Below are 20,893 nucleotides of genomic sequence, written 5' to 3' on the forward strand. Positions count from 1 at the left end.
AGCATAGAACCCATAAGTGGGTATCAACCCATCAGTCTCTCTTCTGTTAAAAAGGTTTGCAGTTCTCTACACACTGAATCAATACTAAATTTTCAACTTGGCATTTAGGTTTTCCCCATTATAACCACCTACCTTTTAAACCTCATGTCTTACCACTGCCATCCATGCAGCTACCCTCCAGACTGACAGATCATTGGGTATCTTAGTCTGTTTTGTGCTGCTACAACAGAATATCAAAGACTAGGTAATTTATAAAATATAGAGGTTTATTTGGCTCATGGTTCAGGAGACTGGGAAGTCCAAGATCAAGGGGGTGCACCTGTTAAGGGCCTCCTTGCTGCATCATAACACGGCAGAAGGCATCGCATGGCAAGAGAGTGTGCACAAGAAAGCAAGATATTGAACTTGTGGCCTCAAGCCATTTTATAATGGGCATTGATCCATTCATGAGGTGTTAGGTCCTCATGACCTAACACCTCCAATTAGGCCCCATCTCCCAACTCACGGGATTGTTTCTAAAACATGCTTTTTAGGGGACACATTTAAACAATAGCACTAGGTTTCCTAAGCGCAGCATGCTTTAGCCTTTGAGCCACTGTACATGCTGCTCCTTAACTGAATCTATGTATTTGGAAACTTGACCTTTCAAAGCTTATCTCTAACATCACCTCCTCCATTAGGCCTTTTCTGATCTCCTCAATAAGTTTCCTCTCTTGAACCCCTTCAGTGCTCTCTCCCTGCCTTACTCCACTTATTTTTATTGTAGTGATCTCTGTCCATGTCTACTCCCCTTAAAAGACTGAAAATTCTTTGAAAGGAGAAGCCGACATCCTTTGCCAAAATTAGACATGGGTCTTGTTAGATATGAGTTCTAAATTTCTTTTCAAAGAATTAGTATGTCCATATGTTCAATACTTTGTCTTCCAGTTTTAAACTTCCTCGTAAAGCAAACTTTTTCGATTATCTACTCCACCCTGACTCATTCTGATCACCTGCTCCACCCTAACTCATTCCAATTACCTGCTCCCTGCTCTGTCTTGACTCCCACCAAAGCACTCACCCTGTCATTCTATTTAAATTAGCCAGTGGGAATTAGTTTAGCCTCTGTGGTCTAACCCTAGCCAATAGGGGAATGACACAGCAGCAGGGGCCATGTGCATCAGGAATAAGAACCCCTTTCCCTCCCTTGTCCAAATGTGAGCTCACCATTGCTCCATCTGTAAGGGTGCACCCTTCTATAGAAGTACCTTGCCTTGCTGAGAATTAAAAAGAAAATTTTATATTCGAGTGCTATTTCTTTTGCGGCATCGAAACTTTATATATATAACACTATTACAGAGACAAAATAAACATTAAACTAAAACCCACAAACGTTTGTATTGATGGGTCATTTTGCCAGAGTTTGTTGCATTATAAAATTGTAGTGCAGAAAATATATTGAAAAGATATAAAATAATCTGAAAACAAAAGGGATGGACCAAACATTTTGGTCTAGAGTTTAGTTCAATATGGGTGTACCTAACCCACAAAAGCAAGTGTTAGAATTTAGGCAGTCTGGGTAGAACGAGAGCCAGTGGATTCCTTTACCTCCACAATCCAGGTAGATGGTCTCATAAAATGACTCAAAAAGCTCTTGATCTTGACTGTGAAGGTGACCAAGATGAATAAATTGGTCCTGGCTTGATCAGATTTGTCTGCAAACAATCTATTTACATAATTTGGTGAGCTGTATAAATTCTTAAAATCCAGTTCATACACCCACAAATTTGCTTTACTCCTACATTAACTCTGCATTAATTCTGGACATGTGATAATTCGGATACAAAGTGAACCAGGCTATTAGAGGATACTCTAAAACTGCCCTCAAGAGAAGAAAATGGAGGTTAACAAAGCTGGTGATAAATACAGAAGGATGCAGTGATGAATACACGGAGAGAAGCAGAGAGAGTTGGTTAGGAAGTTGGCTGGGTGGGTCCCAGGGGAATAAAACACAACCACCTCAAGGCCTGCAATCTAACCAGGACAAGGAGAAAAGAAAACAGTTAAATATTAAGACTATATTTAGTAGTATAAATAGTATAGCTTAGTATGGTGAAGAAAAGTAAGCAGGTGAAATGGGAGGGTAGAGACACAATAAGAAAAGCACTTGGGAATATAATGATCACATTATGTCAACATATTTTGAGACAAATTCTTATACTTAGAACAATTAGCATGATTGTGTGTTAGCTGCAATCTCTCTTTGAGATCACCTAACCTGCTTAGTACAATTTGTTAGCCTGGAACCCCAAACTAAGAGAAGACAGAGGGACTATAAGTATAATGTCAATACAAGTGAATTAGTATTATAACAAAAATTCTTAGGAGACAACGCTTATTTTCAAGAAAGTACCCCACTTATTTTACATAATATTCAGCATATCATTCCAGTGCAACTAAAGAATTCTGGTAGTGTTGGAATTCACTATAAATGGGAGGTAGATTGTATTATGAAGAATAACATTTAGGGTTGCTATAGCAATTTTTTTCTCCTGGGAGTTTACTTATTTTTTACAGCTACTCAGTTATACTTGATTTTATTCATTCACCCATCCATCCATCCATCCATCCATCCATCCATCCATCCATCCATCGAACAGTCCAGGGATCTAGATGCACATATGCATTTAGCTCTGTAAAACAGATGAGGTATCAACTGTGATATTCATAAGGTCCCCTTTTACAGTGCAGAGAGGCCACACGTCCAACCTCAGGCAGTGAGTTTCTTGCTGGATCTGGGACTAATGCTCAGTGCTCTGTTCACTTGACTCTACTCTTTATCTTTATCTGGCCTGATTCTCTCTGAAATTTCTCTTGCCAGCCACCAAACCCCTGTGATTCTCCTGGAGATTTCTCTTGCCAGCCACCTAACCCCTATTTTTGGATCAGAAGCAATGGAAAGGATATCCTTTTCCTTGTACGTATCCATGATCATGCTATTCTGGGTATAAAAGGTATGGAAAAATGTGGGACTCACTGTTCACGAAGACGGCAAACCTCAGGAAGGACAGGTAGCGTTCCCCTTCGATGGGGTTCCAGCCGACGTCAGGGTATCCTTTGGCCAGAAGCATGGGGCAGCTCTGCAGGCCACAGCCTGCCAAGTAGGTCACCACCTGCCAGAAATAGTACAAAAGTGTTCTCTCACACGCATTAGGATGGCTATTAAAAAACACACCTCAAAAAATAAGAAGTGTTGGCTGAGGATGTGGAGAAGGTGGAACTCTTGTGCACTGCTCGTGAGAATGTAAAATGGTACAGCCACTGTGGAAAACAGTACTAGACATCCTCAGAAAATTAAAATCAGAATCAATATCAGAATTAATTCTGATTAAATTAAATTAATTAATTAGTTCTGATTTAATTAAATCAGATTAATTAAAATCAGACTTAATGACCCAGCAATTCCACTTCTGGGTATATACCCCCAAATAATTGAAAGCTAAAATGTGGAAGGAGCCCACGTGGCCATTGATGGATGAATGAACGAATAAGCAAAATGTGATATATACCTACAATGGGATATTCAGCCTTCAACAGGAACAGAATTTTGATATATGTTACAATGTGACGAACGTTGAGGACACGCGCTAAGTGAAACAAGCCAGTCACAAAACAACAAATACTGTATCGTTCCATTCTTATGAGGTAATTCCAGTAGTAAAACCCATAAAGACAGAAAGTAGAACGGTGGTTGCCAGGGACTTGGGCTCCCCTGGGCTCCTTCCATTCTTGGGAAGAATGGAAGGTTATTGTGAAATGGGCCTAGAATTTCAGTTTTACAAGATGGAAAGAGTTATGGAGATAGATGGTGGTGACAGTTCAACATTACAAAAGTACCGAATACTACATATACAGTTAAATACACAGTTAAAAAATTTCAAGATCGTAAAATATGCATTTTGTATATTTTAACAAAATAAAATTTAAAATAAATCTTACACATATATAAGAAACAAAAAAAACTGCTCATTTTTTTTTTTTTTTTTACTGGATAGCTATGAGGCCTGTGAAATTCTAAGAACCGAAAGGCTTCCATTTCCCTAGAGGCTAGAAAGAGTCTCCAATTCATTTTTTTGTTTCCAAGTAATTAACAAGATTGATTATCATTGTTATGTAGGAACACACCATGTACTGTCAGTTCCTGGTTTTTCCAGTTCTGGCAAGAGGGAGCTGTCGTTTTAAAATAAGCCTAGCTAGCCTACGTCTGGGGAGATAACAGCGCAGGAAAAGAAGGGCCCACTGGGGGCCGCCCATGTTCATTTGGCCATGGTATTGCAAGGCCACACTATTCAGTCACTGATTGACCCAGAGCGGGCCCTTGAGTAATCAGGGGAGTCTACTCTCGTTCCGCATCCACAACAGCTGTCCAAAGTCAAAAGCCAAGATGTTAAGGTTGGGATGGCCAGAAAAAGAGATCCTCTTCCTTTAAGGACTGGGATTGGTGGTGGTCTCTTTGCTTCCAGGTTACTAGACACTCATCGTGAGATCTCTGTGCTAGGATCTTATAGACGATTTTAGATTCTGCTCTACTTTTCAGCAGCTATCAGGCAAAAAGCCTGGCAAATACACCTTGTTTAAAATGCAGTTGCTCTTCTAATTTCACCTTTCATATTTTATGTATACACAGAGAAGAGGAGAATCCACAGTGCTCCCAAATCCTCAAAGTCGGGGATGGTGTTTTTAAGAATTTTTTTAACCCCCGGGGGCTAGCACATAGTAGCTGTTCAATAAACGTTTGCTCAATGAATCAGTTATTTACTGATGTCAAATATTCTATTTTGCAAGTATAATAAAAATAAGGCAAAACTCAGCAAGAATCTGTCACCACACTTTTTCCTTCTAAACCAATAAAGATAACATTCTGTTTAGAGTTCAGATTTGATTTTGTCTTTAAAATGTCAGGCAAGCATCAATAAGGGCCAGAACTGGGCAGAATTTTCAAGATTGCAGGTGTAGATATTTCCTAGGCTCCTATAATTGCCCATGAGAGAGAGAGAGACTGTGTGTGTGTGTGTGTGTGTGTGTGTGTTTGCATGTGTGTATGCGTATGTGTTGGGGTGGGGCTACTGTTCAATCCTAAATGACCTAATTTCTGTCGTGATCAATAGAAGGGAGAAATTCCAGCATAGCAGTCCTTTGCTGTTCTTTCCTGTGAACCAAACTTGGGTAATTTCCCGACACTGGGCTAAATAAAGTCTATGGCAGTGTGCTAAGCCACCCCAATTACTTGAAAATGGTGTGGCAAACCTCATCCCTTTTACAGATTTCCTCGAGTGCCTATCTCTCCCCTCTCCCAGCTTGCTAGCCTGCATTCATCACATCTGACTTCTTCCAACGGAGGCTCCACGTCTTTGCTGAGCAACATGGTTTCAAAAGATGAACTGGGGCTGAGAATAGAATACGGAGTTCAAAACCTTGTGGTATTGCCTTGTCAAAGAAGACGCATTCAGCTGCTTTTCACACAAGCATGGGTTATCATCACACTACCTGAAACAATGAGCTATTTATTGTCATCTAAATGTATGAATAATAGAGTTTGGCTGAGGTCTCTCCCGCTAGAAGCAGAGACCATGAATAGACACAGCATTGATGGAAGCTCTCATGCAAGGCACTGACAGTGGCATGGTGCTTGAGTCTTGGTGTGCGTATGTAGGAGGTAGATGGTATCCTTCACAACACAGGCCTATAGGGCCTAACATTTCCCTCTGGTCTGGTCATTTTCACTTACTCCTTTTGCAGCTTGGAGGGCTTATTAAAGTTAACCCTAACTTATATTGACTGGGACTTCTTTTAACAGATTTTTTTTTTTTTTTTTTTGAGATGGAGTCTCGCTCTGTCACCCAGGCTCCCAGGCTGCAGTGCAGTGGCACGATCACGGCTCACGGTAACCTCTGCCTCCCGGGTTCAAACAATTCTCCTGCCTCAGCCTCCTGAGTAGCTGGGACTATAGGCACCCACCATCACTCCTGGCTCATTTTTGCTTTTTAGTAGAGATGGGGTTTCGCCATGTTGGACAGACTGGTCTTGAACTCCTGACCTCAAATGATTCACCTGCCTTGGCCTCCTGAAGTGCTGGGATTACAGGCGTGAGCCAAAGCGTCTACCCTCTTTTAAAAGAATATTAAAAAGCAAGGTTCTTCTATTATGTAATGGGGTTGTTTGATAAATATCATATTTGGTAAGGTCAGTAAATAGATTCTTTCCTTGATTCCTGCTTTTAACTTAATGATTTATAAGGGACACATCATTTCCTTATAATGATTTATAAGGAAAATAATGATTTATAAGTCCACTGGAAATATTTACTGAATCTGACAAAATAATAAAAATACTTTTACTTAAATTTATTTGCCACCTCAAAATATTATTCTAAAAATGTCTCTTTGATATTTCAAAATACTTTAAAGAACAAAATAAAATGACCAACTGAAAGAGAAACCCCTCTGTCATGGGCTAAATGGTCTCCCCCAAATTTCACATGTGGAAGCCCTAACCCCCAGTATCCCAGAATGTTTCTGTATTTGGAGAAAGGAGCTGTAAAGAGGTGACCAAGTTAAACTGAGTTGTTGGGGTCATGTCCTTAAAGAGGAGGAAATCTGGTCACAGAGAGAGATACCAAGGATACGTGCACACAAAGAAAAGACCACGTGGGGACATGGCAAAGCAGCGGCCATCTGCAAGCCGGGAAGGGAAGCCTCCGAAGAAACCAAATCTGCCCACACCTCGATCTTGGACTCGGAGCTTCCAGAACTGTGAGAAAATAAATTTCTGATGTTTATGTCACCCAAGCTGTGGTGCTTTGTTATGGCAGCCCCAGCAAAGTAATATCCTCTCTTACTGCAACAGAAGTTCCTCCCATTAGAAATATGCTGCATAAACACGGGCGTTTTGTCTGTCTGGTTCATGATAGGCCCTCGGTAATTATCAGTTGAATGCTTTTGAAATGGAATTTACTAACTCAAAAATGTCAATGAATTATTGGTGGGTAATTATCATCTCATCTTAATAGATCAGACATGGTTTTGCAGCTTAGCCAACGATTCTCTGCCAAGGCCTGAAATAGCAGAATCTTCGTGAGCGGTAAATCTATGTGGTCTGTGCGGCTGCCTCAGCTAGAGGAAGGCCATCTGCTGCCATAATCGTTTCATCAAGACATCCCCTCTCTCTCGTTCCTCACCCTGTCTTCTTTGAGCCAACTCACCTTCACTACATGACAGGAAGAAAAAAATACGTATTTATTTCTCAGTGTTTCCTCTCAGCTTCTCAGACACTACATTTTCCGGGTTTTCTCATCCTCTTGGCTGCTCCTCATGTTTTTTGTTGGTGCCTTTTCCTCAGTGACTCCCTTAAATATGCTGGCGGTCCTCAGGGCTCCGGCCTGGCTATGCTTCTCTTCTTGCTCCAGACCAGCCGCCGGAGTCACCTCATGTACCCCCAGAGCTTCAGCCACCCTCTGTGCACTCCCTCTGCAGCTCAGAGAGCTCTCCTGAGATTTGCTGCCACGCAGTCAACTCCCTACTTGGCACTGCCATTTGGGGGCCTCGGGGCTCCTTAAACTTGACAGAACCCAGACTCATGGCTGGCCTCCTCAGATCTGCTCTACCTCCTGCACTCCTTAGAGGAAAACATGGGCTGAACTGATATCGAATTCATGGCTGTCATTTGTCCTCTGACAGATAGGTCCCCTGGCTTCAAACACTTCTCACACCCACTGCATCAACATTAACTGAAGCCAGCACAGGCTTGGGCTTTGATTACCGCATAAACTCTCCGCCTTGCCTCAGGACTTATTTCTGTTCCAATCAGTTCTTCTTACTGAAACTGGGGTGTTTTCTAAGATATGAATCGTACCGTGTTGGCCCTTTGCCTAACACTCTCCAGTGGTTTCCACTACTCTTGGCTCTACGGTGACCTCCTGTAACAAAATGGGTAGGAGCACAGCCTCAGGAGCCCAACGCTCTCTCGATGCCTGGCTGTGCCACTGACTATCCGCACGATGCTGAGGATGCCACCCAATCTCTTTATGCCTCCACTTCCTTGCCCGTAACTGGCAGGCAATAATGAAAGGGCGTGATCTGAGGATCATGTGAGTTCATCTGCGGGAAGCATTCAGAATAAAGCCTGGCAGAGTGCATGGGCATGAATTTCTCTTACTAATAGAAACGGTAGCATCAAGTTCAATTCCTCACTGCTTCTGTCTCATTCTTACCACATCCCCCAGGCACTCTGTGCTTCAGTCATACCCAGTCTCCTACTCCGCAGCACGCCATGCTCTCCTCTGGGACACGCAAACATCCCTGGCATTCTTCCCCAACAACGTGGCTGATCAGCTTTTACTCATCCCTCAGGTCACCACTGCTTCTGAGGGACCTTCCTAATCCCCTAGGTAGGCTCAGGTGCCCTTTTCCGCGTGCTCCCAAACCCCCTACACAATGATGACCTTTGACTTGTCTGTGACTTGCCCATGTCCCTCTTCTCTACACCGCCCCCACCCCCCCATTCCCAGGTTGCTCTTCCCCACACTCAGAAAGTCGTACTCTGAGTCCTGCCAGCCCTCCGGTCAAGGACACCACTGAAAGAAAGGGATGGGGAAAAGATGTAGTGAGGCGGCCCCAACCATCGTCACCGCCAGGAGCTTCATTCACACCTCCCAGCAGAGGGCAGCTCAGTTTGCCTCAGTCGCGCACGGAAAGGACTCTGATTATACAGTATTCTGCCATGTCTCTTCCTTCCATAGGTACATTTATAAATTTATAAATTACACAGAACTTTATTAGGAACCACAGGCATCTGGTGATGTTCCATGCAGACCAAAGAGGCTGGAATTCCACACACGAACACCAGTGCCCACATATCCATGTCTCTGAAGTTGGCTACCTGTGCTCACAGGAGATCCCTTGGTCGTAATCGTTGTGCTGCTACCAGTTACGCACATTCTTCCACGCTTTCCCTACAAGCCCACCAAGATGAGGATACAGTGACAGAGACTCCATCCGTGGTCTGCTTATCCTTAACTTAGCTGCACTACAGGCGGAAGAGAGCAGCACCACACTGCCTCCCCAAGGCCAGTTACCTTCTCCAGGTCTGGTTCCTCCAAGCCCAGCGCTAACTCATTGTTGTCCATCACAGAGGACGCTGCCACATCCAGCGGGGTGGATCCCCTCATCGACGGGGAGGCTGAGGGAGGACGGGAGAATTAGCAAGAAAGGGACAGAGGAAGACACTCGGCACTGAGCTGAGACTGCAGTGCACATAAGCGGACAGGAGAGGGCAGCAAACACATTGAAACCTGGTTTACACGCCCGTTCTCCAACCCGACAGTCCACTTGAGTTAAGAACAGCTCTATTAGCTAGCCTTTCTCCCCACATTCATTACCATGAATACGAATTAGTAGAAAATCGGTTCACACTACCAGCCCGGACCATGTATTTCCAAGTGCTTTTCTAACACAAAACTTCTTGAGGCCCCCATATCAGATGCCACTTGACCAACAAAGCCCAGTGGAACTTGGGTATTTCTGGGGCTACCACCTAGAGTTTAAAAATAGCATCAAACAGCATTAGCGCATATAGTTTCACCAGGTCACCAATGTTGTTTTTGACTTGTTTGTTTGGTTCTCAGGCTAGAATTAAGAAAACTTCAGGTGACATTTTACAAAAAGGTTAGTAACCTGAGGTTGCATTTGAGAAATAAAAACCCCTGAAACTTCAGTTTTCAAGTGTAAGTATTTGTGTATGCCACAAATTCATTTCGTTTATATCCAGAACAATGAGTAAGACATATGCATTGACTTGTTTTTCTAGTGGTGGTGGTGCATTTACACTGTTTATCCACGATTGCTCTTGGCCAGTTTGCCTCCCTGCTAAGGAAAGCATTTGTTGGGAGGCTGATGGACAGGTATGCAGCCTTGCAGCCAGTCTGCCAAGACGAGATCGGATCCATGACCTTGGTCTCATCAGCACTGCTCCCTGGTCAGTTGAGTGGGCTGGGAAGAGCTGTGCCCCCAGACTACATCTGCAATCCCAGCGGCATTTTGTAAACCACGGGCCACTGGTCCTAAGAGAGATGAGGTAAAACTGTATGACTATGCCAACACTAATCTGTCACCAATGTTGGCTGGTAGCAACATCTCTACTTATGTTGGAGAACGTCGTTGTGGCATCGTTACTTCAGTTGTTGTGGCATCGTTACTTCAGTTGTTTTAAGTCAGGCAGGGTCTCTTCTAGTATTTACAAATATCACAGCATGCATGTGGCTTCTTTCCCTGTATTTTCTAAGTGGTCAAAGGCAGAGTGTAACCTTCAAGTTTGGATGTGGAAATTACAAGAAGACTTACACACCTAGGCCAACACTGCTATTCTCCAGAAGATAACTCAGATGCTCAAACATGGCCTTCTGATTTTGCCGGCTAATTCGACAGAAATAGCAAAGGAAACGGCAGCAGCTAGCAACCATCTTTGGAAACGCGATCTGTAGGGAGAAGCACAAAGTGTCAGAGAAAAGAATCTATCATGAAGTCTTTCTGAAAACTCTGACCTCAGAGTCTTAAATGGATAAAGTATCGTAAGCTGTGAACACTTGGAACAATGAACTTTCTCCTTCCTTTTTTTTTTTTTTCTCAAGACTGATTCATAGGAGAGACAGAGAGTGGACACCCAAGAAGAAGCTCCCCAAAATACTGAATGATAGTTATAGTTCCTGAAATACCTTTCCTCCAAGAGAAACAGATGTCAAACAAGAATCCGTCATCCTCAGAAGTCACATGAAATTGCATGACCTTTTTCTACCAGGCTATTGTTGTTTCCAAGTAGGAAGGGAGTGGACAGAATTCAGAGAGAGAGAGGAGAGAAAGAGAGAGGAGAGAGAGGAGAGAGAGAGAGAGAAGAGAGAGAGAGAGAAGAGAGAGAGGGAGAGAGAGAGGAGACAGAGGAGAGAGACAGAGGAGACAGAGGAGAGAGAGAGAGAGAGAAAAGAGAGGAGAGAGAGAGAGGAGAGAGGAGAGAGAGGAGAGAGAGGGAAAGAGAGGAAAGAGAGGAGAGAGAGGAGAGAGAGAGAGGAGAGAGAGAAGACAGAGATGGAGAGAGAGACAGAGGAGAGAGAGAGACAGGAGAGAGGAGAGAGAGAGACAGGAGAGAGAGAGAGAGAGAGAGAGAGAGACAGGAGCGAGAGAGGAGAGAGAGGAGAGACAAAGAGGAGAGAGAAAGGACAGAGACAGAAGAGAGACAAAGGAGAGAGAGGAGAGAGAGAGAAGAGATAGAAGAGAGAGAGAGAGAGAGAGAGGAGAGAGAGACAAAGGAGAGAGACAGAGGAGAGAGACAGAGGAGAGAAAGAGAGAGAGGAGAGAGACAGACAGATAGACACAGGTGATCGTAGACACACAAGGCCCACCAGTATATCAAAACCCAAGTGCCCTGGGTCAAGGCTGGCCTCTACCATTGTGCGAGTCTGAAAGGCATCACTCTCTGAGTCTTCCCTGACTACTTTTGTCATTGATAATTGCTCTTCTAAGGGATTCCATAGCACTTGTCATTTGTTTCATGCAGTCTAGCATAAAGATGCCATCTTACATTCCTGTTGACTGTGCTTGGCTTTTCTGCTTAACAAAGTAACCAGTATCTCTTGGTTGGGCCAAATCTTATTTTTGATCCTACAATGCTCAATAAATGGTGGCAGTGTTAACCTTGCTCAGGATCCTAAGACGACCTTGATTTTCTCCTTTAATATTACAGAGGATGCTCTAAGAAATAAGATTCAGAAACATAATCTATCTGCTGGCTAAGGCATCCAGACATGTGCTCAGGGATCTTCTGGAGAGATTTCACTTTCCCAAGAAATCAGAAGGAAGCCCATGAGGAACATGACCCTGGCTTCTGTTCCTTCTACACACCCGCCCCCCCTCCCCAGTAGTGCTGATGAAACTGCACCAGAAATCACCCTTCCTAGGACCCTGGCATTCTAGAATTTCCGACATTTGAAGCCATACCCTATCCACTGCCTGTGGAAGCAGTTTAACTGTGAGGAGGACCCCAGCCCGGCTGGGATAAATGTCCAGTTGTGTCCTATCCCCACTCCTCTCCCTTTACCAACAGGAGATCCCCCTGATGCAGCCTCCTTATGGGGGAGCTGGCAAGGAAACCTGGCTTCTTCAGGAGCCCGGTTGACAGAGGAAACACAAACACTTCTGGGGAAACACTGCCAGGATCACTACTGAGATCTTGTTCTCCTTTAGCACAGCCTTCTCCTGACTCAGCACAAGGCACACCAGGCTCCTAAGTGGCAGTCAGAGCTATTCCATCTTGGAAAGCGCAGGGTTGCAGAATACGGGAAGTAAACTTAGCAACTGAAGAGCCCAGTGGGATTAATGAAGACAGTCTCCAAGCTTCAAGAGCTCTTACACAATGGGATTCCATCCAGCAGCATTATCCCATCGCTTGGCTCCTTCTTGGCACTGTGCATGTCCCTACCTCTCCCTGGAAGAGAAACCGAGGCAAAGGGACACCAGCCATGTGGCTCTGAACAAGTCACCTCATGTGCTCCTGCCGCAAGGGACAAGTCCTGGCTAGGTTCTCCTTTTAGCATTACCTGAGATTTCTCTGTACTCAACACGTTCACCATCACCTCCATCACCGTCTCGTGCATGCCCAGGACTCTCATGAGGTTGGGATGCTGGTAAAACACCTTGTTGTTCATTATGTCTCTAGGGTAAGGATCAGAGAGAGTCTTCAGCACCTGTTTATTTATAGGCTAGGAAAATTCAGGGATGAGAACACACAAACACATGAGGGTGTGAAGTAATATGAAAGTGGCAGGCTGAACAAAATAATAAGAAGGCCCTAGGTCAGGTGGAATATATGTGCAGGGCCATTCTAGCTGACAGAAATATTCTGTGCTCCTCTACTTCTAAGTACTTGCTCTTTCTCTTTGAAACATTTCTTTCTAATGACCTATTAAACATCCCTTGTTTTTCTTTTCTTGTAATAATTTTAGATACCAAAGAAGCTTTTGGACAATAGGCTTTAAAAACTCACGACATTAACATGTAAGAACAATTATATCTTTAAGTCATCCAATATACACTCACAGAGTACAGTTGCAGGCAAGTCAAAATACAGAAAGAGCCTGGTAATTTGCTGTGTACTCCCTTGCTGGATGGTTACTTTCTGGCTGGCCCATTCCCCTTCTCTTGAGGGTTGCAGGGAACACCACCTGCAACTGCCAGTTTTTACTTCTGCTATGTCTACTACGAAGGCTGGGGGAGATAATAATTCTCTAACTGTATTCTATTCCCATAAAAGTCTCTTCATTTATATAAGATCTCTCTTTGAAAATGAGTTTGACAAATGCATGCATTTCCCCCCCATGGATCCTGAACGTCCCTTTCCTGCACCTTGGTGATGCTCCTTTGGTTTGCTGGCTCAAGGGTGGTAGGATGAAAAGTTAGGTAGGAGGAGGCCTGTAGGTCTGGTTCTTGATTCTAATAAAGTAAAACTGTAGGCTGGTTAGTGAATCTTTTTGGACCTTAGTATTCTCAACTGCAAAATAGAAGTGCTACAGTACATAATTAAAGGAAATCCATTTGACGTCTAAAATGCTATGAATTTGTTTGACTACATGGCTTCTAAGGGAGAGCCATGAGCTACCGTTAAGGGGAAAGTTATCTCAATGAAGTAACAAAAATGACTCTAGGCTAGTCCTGAGAAAAGGGAGAGATGAAGTGGCAGTTTTTCAGAGCACTCAGATAATTTCTGTCTTGGGTTGAACACACTGTCCCTTCCTCCAAATGGGCTCCCTGGGGCTATTTTCAAAAGATTAAAACCCAATAACTGCTTTTCTCCAAGACTCCTCCACACTTCTGTCAGCAATGCCTTTCACTGCGAGTAGTCGGGTCTCTCAGGGTACAAAGGCTACGACCCCAGGAGGAGTGAGACTGGAATCAGGTCACACAAAGATTTAATATGATTTGATTCCACTACATCCATATATCAAGGTAAGTCAGTTTTCCCACAGAAAGCTCTCTAGAGAGAACGGTACGGAACTGTGAGCCACCTACCCCAGCCCGTTGATCATGAGCAACTCCTCTTCCTTGCCCATCCTGACACTGAGGAGGGAGCGGATCTGGCCCAGGGCAGCCAGCAGGTTGATGGTGTCGCTTACAGAGGCATGGCTGATGGTGTACGTCTTCCGCAGCGCCTGCAGCAGCTCCCCGATGCTGTCATACTGCCTCCGGAGGAGGTTGAACATCATTCGGACCAGCTCTGCATCCTGGATCTGGTCCTCCTGGGCCCAGCAGATCATCGTCTGTGAGATGAGCTCCTTCAATGTTGCTGGAAGGACAACAGGAGGGACCCGGACTGTGGCTGTCATGGCTCAGGGAGAGCTGGGTGTTTCAGCCACTTCATGCAAATAGAAGACACATCATTGGATGAGGTTACAAAATTCTTATTACAGGCAATGTGCAGTGGCTCATGCCTATAATCCTAGCAATTTGGGAGGCTGAGGCTGAAGGACTGCTTGAGCCTAGGAGTTTGAGACCAGCCTGGGCAACAAAGGGAGACCCTGTTGCTTTAAAAAAAAAAAAAAAGCTGGGTGCGGTTGCACACGCCTGTAGTCAGCTGCTCGGGAGGCTGAGGTGGGAGGACTGCTCGAGCCTTGGAGGTTGAGGGTGCAGTAAGCCATGACTGCATCACTGCACTGCAGCCTGGGCACCAGAGTGAGACTCTGTCTCAAAAAAACAAAACAAAAAAAAAATTGTATTTTAAGGGTTGGGTATGACATGCACAGAAGTAGAATATATCATCAAAAGACAAATAAATCGGCTATATAATAATAAAAGAATATCCCAATTATGAGTTGAGGGTGTTAACCATTCTGTTTTGATTAAACAATATCTGCATCCATGCTGGGCTGAGAGAACAGCGCTAAAGGCTTTACAATGGGACATCTGACCATCACCCTAGAGTCTGAACAGGTTTTTTGCACTATATCTTTGGCAAGAGTCAGCTGACACTGCATCTTGGACTCCTTTCATAAGCATCAAGAGAATAAAAACCACAATGCCTTTGAATTCAGAATTTATTGGGGCTCATACTGGTTTTACAGAAATTTTACTGTCTATACAAGTAAAGGGAAAGACCACTGAACTGGGACTCAGAACAGCTGTGGAACCTTCAGAGGTCAGACTAAAAAGCCCCTGCAAATTGCTGATTGGCACTGGCGTAGGAGGTAAAGGAGGAAGGGGACCTGCTGGAATGGCTGGGAAAGCACTGCTCACCCCTTCCCATACCATCCACACTTCCAGAAGACGACAGAGGTGAGACATGCTGCTGTTAAATCACAAATGCATCCTACTCTGGCACTGCATATCACAGTCCTACAAGGTATGGATGGCAGGAAGATCCTTAATTCAGGCCAGGCAGAGCCAAGGGGACAATGAAGGTCACTCAGTCAATCAATGAAAGAAAGGGGAGTAAACAGATCAGTGCTGCTGGTAGCCCATGCCATCTTTAATAGTCGAGGTTTCTACTCCGTATCACTACAGATGGCAGATGTCTGCTCTATATACAGTCTTGGCTCATCGTAAGGATATAAAAATAGAACTCAGTTACCAAGCTTTAAAAGAGCCCTAGATGTAAAGGATTAATTTAACTTACTGCTGTGTCTATCAACCCTGTGGGTGTGTTAGATTCAGATAGGAGACATAAACTGAAAACCTTAAAAAAGGACACCCAAGTCAGAGAGAAGCGCAGTTAAAAGACGTTCTTAAGAGATCTCACTAGGCAGGGACTGCCCACTAATACCTGTCAGATTAGATAATATCTGTATCCTCTAGGGGCAAAGTTATTGAAGGGCTATGCTGGGCTCCTTGTCAGAAGCCTGTTTCCTCAGAGTCCACATATAAAAGTTCCCGCATCTTCTAGTTAATTCACATGTATAGATTTTGGAGGAGAAACCCTAATTTTATTGTCTGTCATATTATTTTAAAAATCTAGGCCAGGCACGGTGGCTCACGCCTGTAATCCCAGCACTTTGGAAGGCCAAGGTGGGCGGATCATGAGGTCAGGAGATCGAGACCATCCTGGCTAACACGGTGAAATTCCGTCTCCACCAAAAATACAAAAAATTAGGTGGGTGTGGTGGCGGGTGCCTGTAGTCCCAGCTACTCGGGAGGCTGAGGCAGGAGAATGGTGTGAACCTGGGAGACGGAGCTTGCAGTGAGCCGAGATCGCGCCACTGCACTCCAGCCTGGGCGACAAAGAGAGGCTCCATCTCAAAAAACAACAACAACAACAACAAAAAAAAAAAAACAACAAAAAAAAACAACAGCTAGTAACAATAGATTTGCACAGAAAAAAACAAACGAATAGTAAATGAGAGCACAAAAGAAATAATTTAAATTTGCTCTTTTCTTCATGGTATTAGGATGATAGTGCCTGGCTTCACAGTAGGATTTGTTCATTGGCCAAAGCCTGCCATAAAACTAAGGCTTTCAGTAGCTGTCTACTCTGCTGATTCTTGACGAAACTTTGAGATCTTCAAGAAAAGTAACATCCTCCTGATGCTCCGTAACTGTGCTGAGCTGCACCAACCCATCCACAAAAGCGCTGTCCACCCCTTGGTCCTCAAGGAAATAATACACGGCCTAGTCCGGCGACTCTGTGTCAAGTGTGTACTAAGGTCCTTCCATTCAGACTTGCCATTGGACTGAAAGCTAACTTCCTTGATGGAGAAAATGTTACTCTCTACCTGCTCTTCTTGTCCAAACTCATCCTCTGATAGTGACAGTCGGCACCAGGACCTTCTTGCTATCATTCTTCATAACTTCAGCTATGAAACTGGGAATTGATGTTAATTCAGAATCCTGTTCTTCAACCTACTGCCCTTGTGAGGGCTCCTCCTTACCATCAGATGTGGGTGAGATGCTACTGATACTGTTGAAAGTGACAGAGATCTTTCCTCTGGCAACTTGCCATCCTCATTTAGCTTCTGTTCCATTTAAATTCTAGCTCCCAACTTCCAGACCTCTTAGGGAGGGAATGCCTCTTATGCTTCTGGATATCCCTTTCCTCCTTAATTTCATCACTCAGGAATTCAACGGAAGCTTTGTCTCCTTCTGTGTACAGCACACAGCCACTGTAGCCACAGGCACAGGGCCTAGGAGGCCGCAGGAGGCCAGGCTGCCACGCAGACTCCACACACGTGCACACTGAGCAGCACAAAGGGCCGGGCACAGGACCCGGCTGCTGCTGGAGCAGTGGGGCAGGCTTGGTAGCGCAGAGGGCAGTAACTCTGGAGCCCAGGGCATCAGGCATGCAGCACAACAGAGGCAGCATCAGAGACAACCACAAATACGTATGGATGCACTCTTATTACTTGTGTAGTAAGAATGAAAGCAAGACAAAAATGTAGACCCTCAGACCCAATTTGAGTTTTTCTAGTCCTGTCAGTACAGTTTCCTCTAAAACATATACTTTGGCTTGGAAGAGTTATAGTTCTCATGACTAACAAAACAATTCTCTGCAGATGTAATAAGTGCTATCCCAGTCCCCGCCACTCTTGAAAAGCAATAATCAGATCTGCTGGAATTACTAAATCTGCTCAAGGACCATCTTCTTTTCAATGGAGAATTTTACAGAATCATAATAAAACCAAGTACATACTAGTTTCCCTTAACCTGGCTTTCAGATTAATTCAGGATTTGGCTAAGCTCTTAGCCTCACACTGACTCGAAAATCCAAATAAATATTTATGGCCTAGAGGGCATGTAAAGCAAAACACCTCACCAGAGGGCAAATGGGAAAGGAAACAGCGTTTAAGCCTCAAAGCAGGGAGCAGCAAACAGCTTCCACTCCATTCTCTGTCCAGGCAAGCCTTTGCAGTAAGTGTCAGAGAATGGGATACATATTTGTGTGACCAAGCTAAAGTACAGTTTACAAAAAAAAGGAGCCCCCAGGTCCTGCCAGAAAAGGAGGCAAGACCTACTGCTGCGTTACTGACAGGCAGATGTAATTCTACGGAAGGCTGACATTTAAAGCCATATGTATTGTACAATGTTTTGAACTGTGAAACCAAGGTGCGGTAAGTGAGAGAAACAATAACTACAAAAATAAATAAAATTCAGAGGGAGAGGGGCAGAAGGGGACATTTTCAGGAGCCATGAAAAGCACACAGCATAGTTTGTCATCTGACATATACTAGAGACTCAGGACCTACCAAGCAAACCCAGGCAGAATCAATGAACTTCTCAAGGTCTAAACACTTTTGGGACTGTGAAAATGGAGGTTTATACCCCTAGCGGCAATGCTACTGAAAATTCTTCAGATTTTAATTAGCTCCCATGCATCAGCAGCGGAGCAGCCAAAATGTACCAGAGTCCAGAAGTTAAAAAGAATACATTTTCTGGACTGTGTTAGGCTTTCCATATACCTGACTATCTCATGATTAAACTAATTAATGCAATATAACCATGGATGGCACATACTGTAGGTTTAATAAAGGTGAACTATTACTGACATCTTTACCAATAGTGATAAAACTGTGATCTGCAGAGCCCTGGGGGCCCGAGACCCTTTAGATACCCTTTAAGTCCAAAGGTGTTTTCATAAAAATTCTAAGACATTGTTTGCCTTTTTCATTGTGTTGATAATTGCACTGATGGTACAAAAGTAATGGTGGGTAAAACTGCTTGTGCCGTAGCTTGAATCGAGTTAGCAGCATCCAACTATATTTTTTATTGCCACACTTCCAGATAAATGCCCAGTTTCACATAAGGATGTCTTGAATAAAGCAGTAAAAATTATTTTTATTAATCATAAACTCTTGAGTTTACATCCTTAAAATATCCTGTGTGATAGAATTGGCACATAGAAAGAAAAGAAGTAAAAGCACTTTTGCTATGTATCAAAGTTCAGTGGCTTTTCTGGAGGTAAAGCACTTGCGTGATGGAGTTGTGAGCTAAACCAGCCACTTATTTCATGGAATGCCATTTTTAATGAAAGAACGACAAACTATGGTTAACTGGAAAAAAATGAAATGAAGAAAATGAAAAAAGCAAGCCTTTCACTTCAAATGACAGTATTTGTTGCCAATAATGAAAGTTGAGCTTTAAAGTGAAAATCAGAATTTTGAAAAATGTTTATCTGCCACTGGGAGTTCAATAGCTTCCCAGCACTTACAGACTTTTCTGATTAAGCTACGTTAACAAATGTGATTTTAAAAGCATTTTATAATGAAATGTGTCACGATTTGGAAGTTCTGATTAACTCAGTGAACCAATAACCTCTCAATGATCAATGAATGATGTTACAAAAACATTCATAGGTAAAAGATCCATTCAACGTGTGAGACAGACCAACAACTTTTATGTAACGAAGTACATAAAATCTAGTTAACGTAGTTTCAGATTCCACATGCCAACTAACTTTTCAGAAACTACTACTTATTCAGATATAGTATTACAGAAGAATATTCACAATTATTGGAAAAGGCTATGAAAAATACTACTACCCTTCCAATAATATATTTAAGGCCATTTTTCTTCCTATTCTTTAACCAGATATAAGAATCCAGCTGCCTTCAATTAAGTCAGACATTAAAGAGATTTATAATCACGCAAAGAAATGTCACTTTTTGTTTTGAAACATTTAGTTTTCATAAAAGTATTTTTATGTAACATATAATAAGGCTTTTATTTTTAAATGAATAAATATTTAAATGTTAATTTTAATTTTATATTTGGTAAACACTGATAGATATAATCCACATAAACTAAAGCCTTTGGGGTTCTCAGTCATTTTCCATAGTGTAAAGGGGTCCCAAGACCAAAGGGTTTGAGAACCACTGACCTATATAAGAGGCCTACGCTGAAGTGAGGCTGTGATTGGAAACCAAAGCTTTCTCTCCAGCTAAAATGAAACCTGTTCTATTAGGGTTACATGATTCTGATCAAGTAGCTGAGACCTGAACCTAGAAATCTACAGATTAGGAAGCTTTCCATGTTTACTTCTGGATGGGAGTGGGGTATGTGTGAGATTAAATGTGAGCATCTCATGTAAGAAGAGGATCTCATATAAGAAGAGTAAGACACCTCACATTGAGAAATAAAGTGAGGATTAAAGAATCATTATTTTGAAAATTGAATCCTGGCAGTCAAGGGCCCTGGCTATTATTCATTCCTCACCAAAGGGCAACCTGCTAGCCTGAAGGGCTCCTAATGCTTTTCTTCTCCTTAATTTGGGCTTAAGAACAGTCATCTTCTAAGCAAGGAGGGAGCCAGGCTTGTATTATGCTGAGGCTGCATGGCTTTCTTCAGCCTGCTCTGCACATACACAGAGAAACGTGGGCTGCAGGCTGGAAGGGGAGGCACTTAATTCTTTGTCCCCAACATTAACTGATCCTCCAGCAATGACTTTGCTCTAATTAATACTGGAAACTAAAGCTGTCAACTACAGGAGACTTTGCCCTGAAGTTGATATGTGTCCAGGACTCAGGACATATCCAATTCACAAGTTTCTGCCTGTCTTCATCTGAGTAGCTAACTCCAGTCATGCTACTTCTAAGTTAGCTTTTAACTGACCAGCATTTTCTGGGTAGCTGTTACACGCCCGAGGTGAAGTACTCTATAACAAACTATTTCAAGACACAACTATTATCCACTACAGCCTAGTTGGAGAAACTAATACATGTGAAGCACTTAATAAAAAATAAAGTGTAGGCCGGGCGCGGTGGCTCAAGCCTGTAATCCCAGCACTTTGGGAGGCCGAGACGGGCGGATCACGAGGTCAGGAGATCGAGACCATCCTGGCTAACACGGTGAAACCCCGTCTCTACTAAAAAATGCAAAAAAAAACTAGCCGG

At 43.3% G+C, this 20,893-nt stretch overlaps 1 protein-coding gene and 1 pseudogene across 1 annotated transcript in view; both read right to left on the reverse strand.

The window, feature by feature from the left end:
* RYR3 (ryanodine receptor 3) overlaps window positions 1-20,893 on the reverse strand; it is a 580,605-nt gene that overhangs the window by 172,013 nt on the left and 387,699 nt on the right. Inside the window, exons 39-43 of the mRNA XM_017857433.1 lie at window positions 14,091-14,364; window positions 12,623-12,737; window positions 10,381-10,510; window positions 9,113-9,216; window positions 3,017-3,152 (exon numbers count right to left, since the gene is read on the reverse strand). Coding sequence (XP_017712922.1) covers window positions 3,017-3,152; window positions 9,113-9,216; window positions 10,381-10,510; window positions 12,623-12,737; window positions 14,091-14,364 — 759 coding nt within the window. The remainder of the gene's footprint in view (window positions 1-3,016; window positions 3,153-9,112; window positions 9,217-10,380; window positions 10,511-12,622; window positions 12,738-14,090; window positions 14,365-20,893) is intronic.
* On the reverse strand, window positions 16,527-17,349 carry LOC108518789 (complement component 1 Q subcomponent-binding protein, mitochondrial-like; annotated as a pseudogene).

This window comes from Rhinopithecus bieti, unplaced genomic scaffold (genome assembly GCF_001698545.2).
Source record: "Rhinopithecus bieti isolate Rb0 unplaced genomic scaffold, ASM169854v2 scaffold_44948, whole genome shotgun sequence".
NCBI classification, from domain to species: domain Eukaryota; kingdom Metazoa; phylum Chordata; class Mammalia; order Primates; family Cercopithecidae; genus Rhinopithecus; species Rhinopithecus bieti.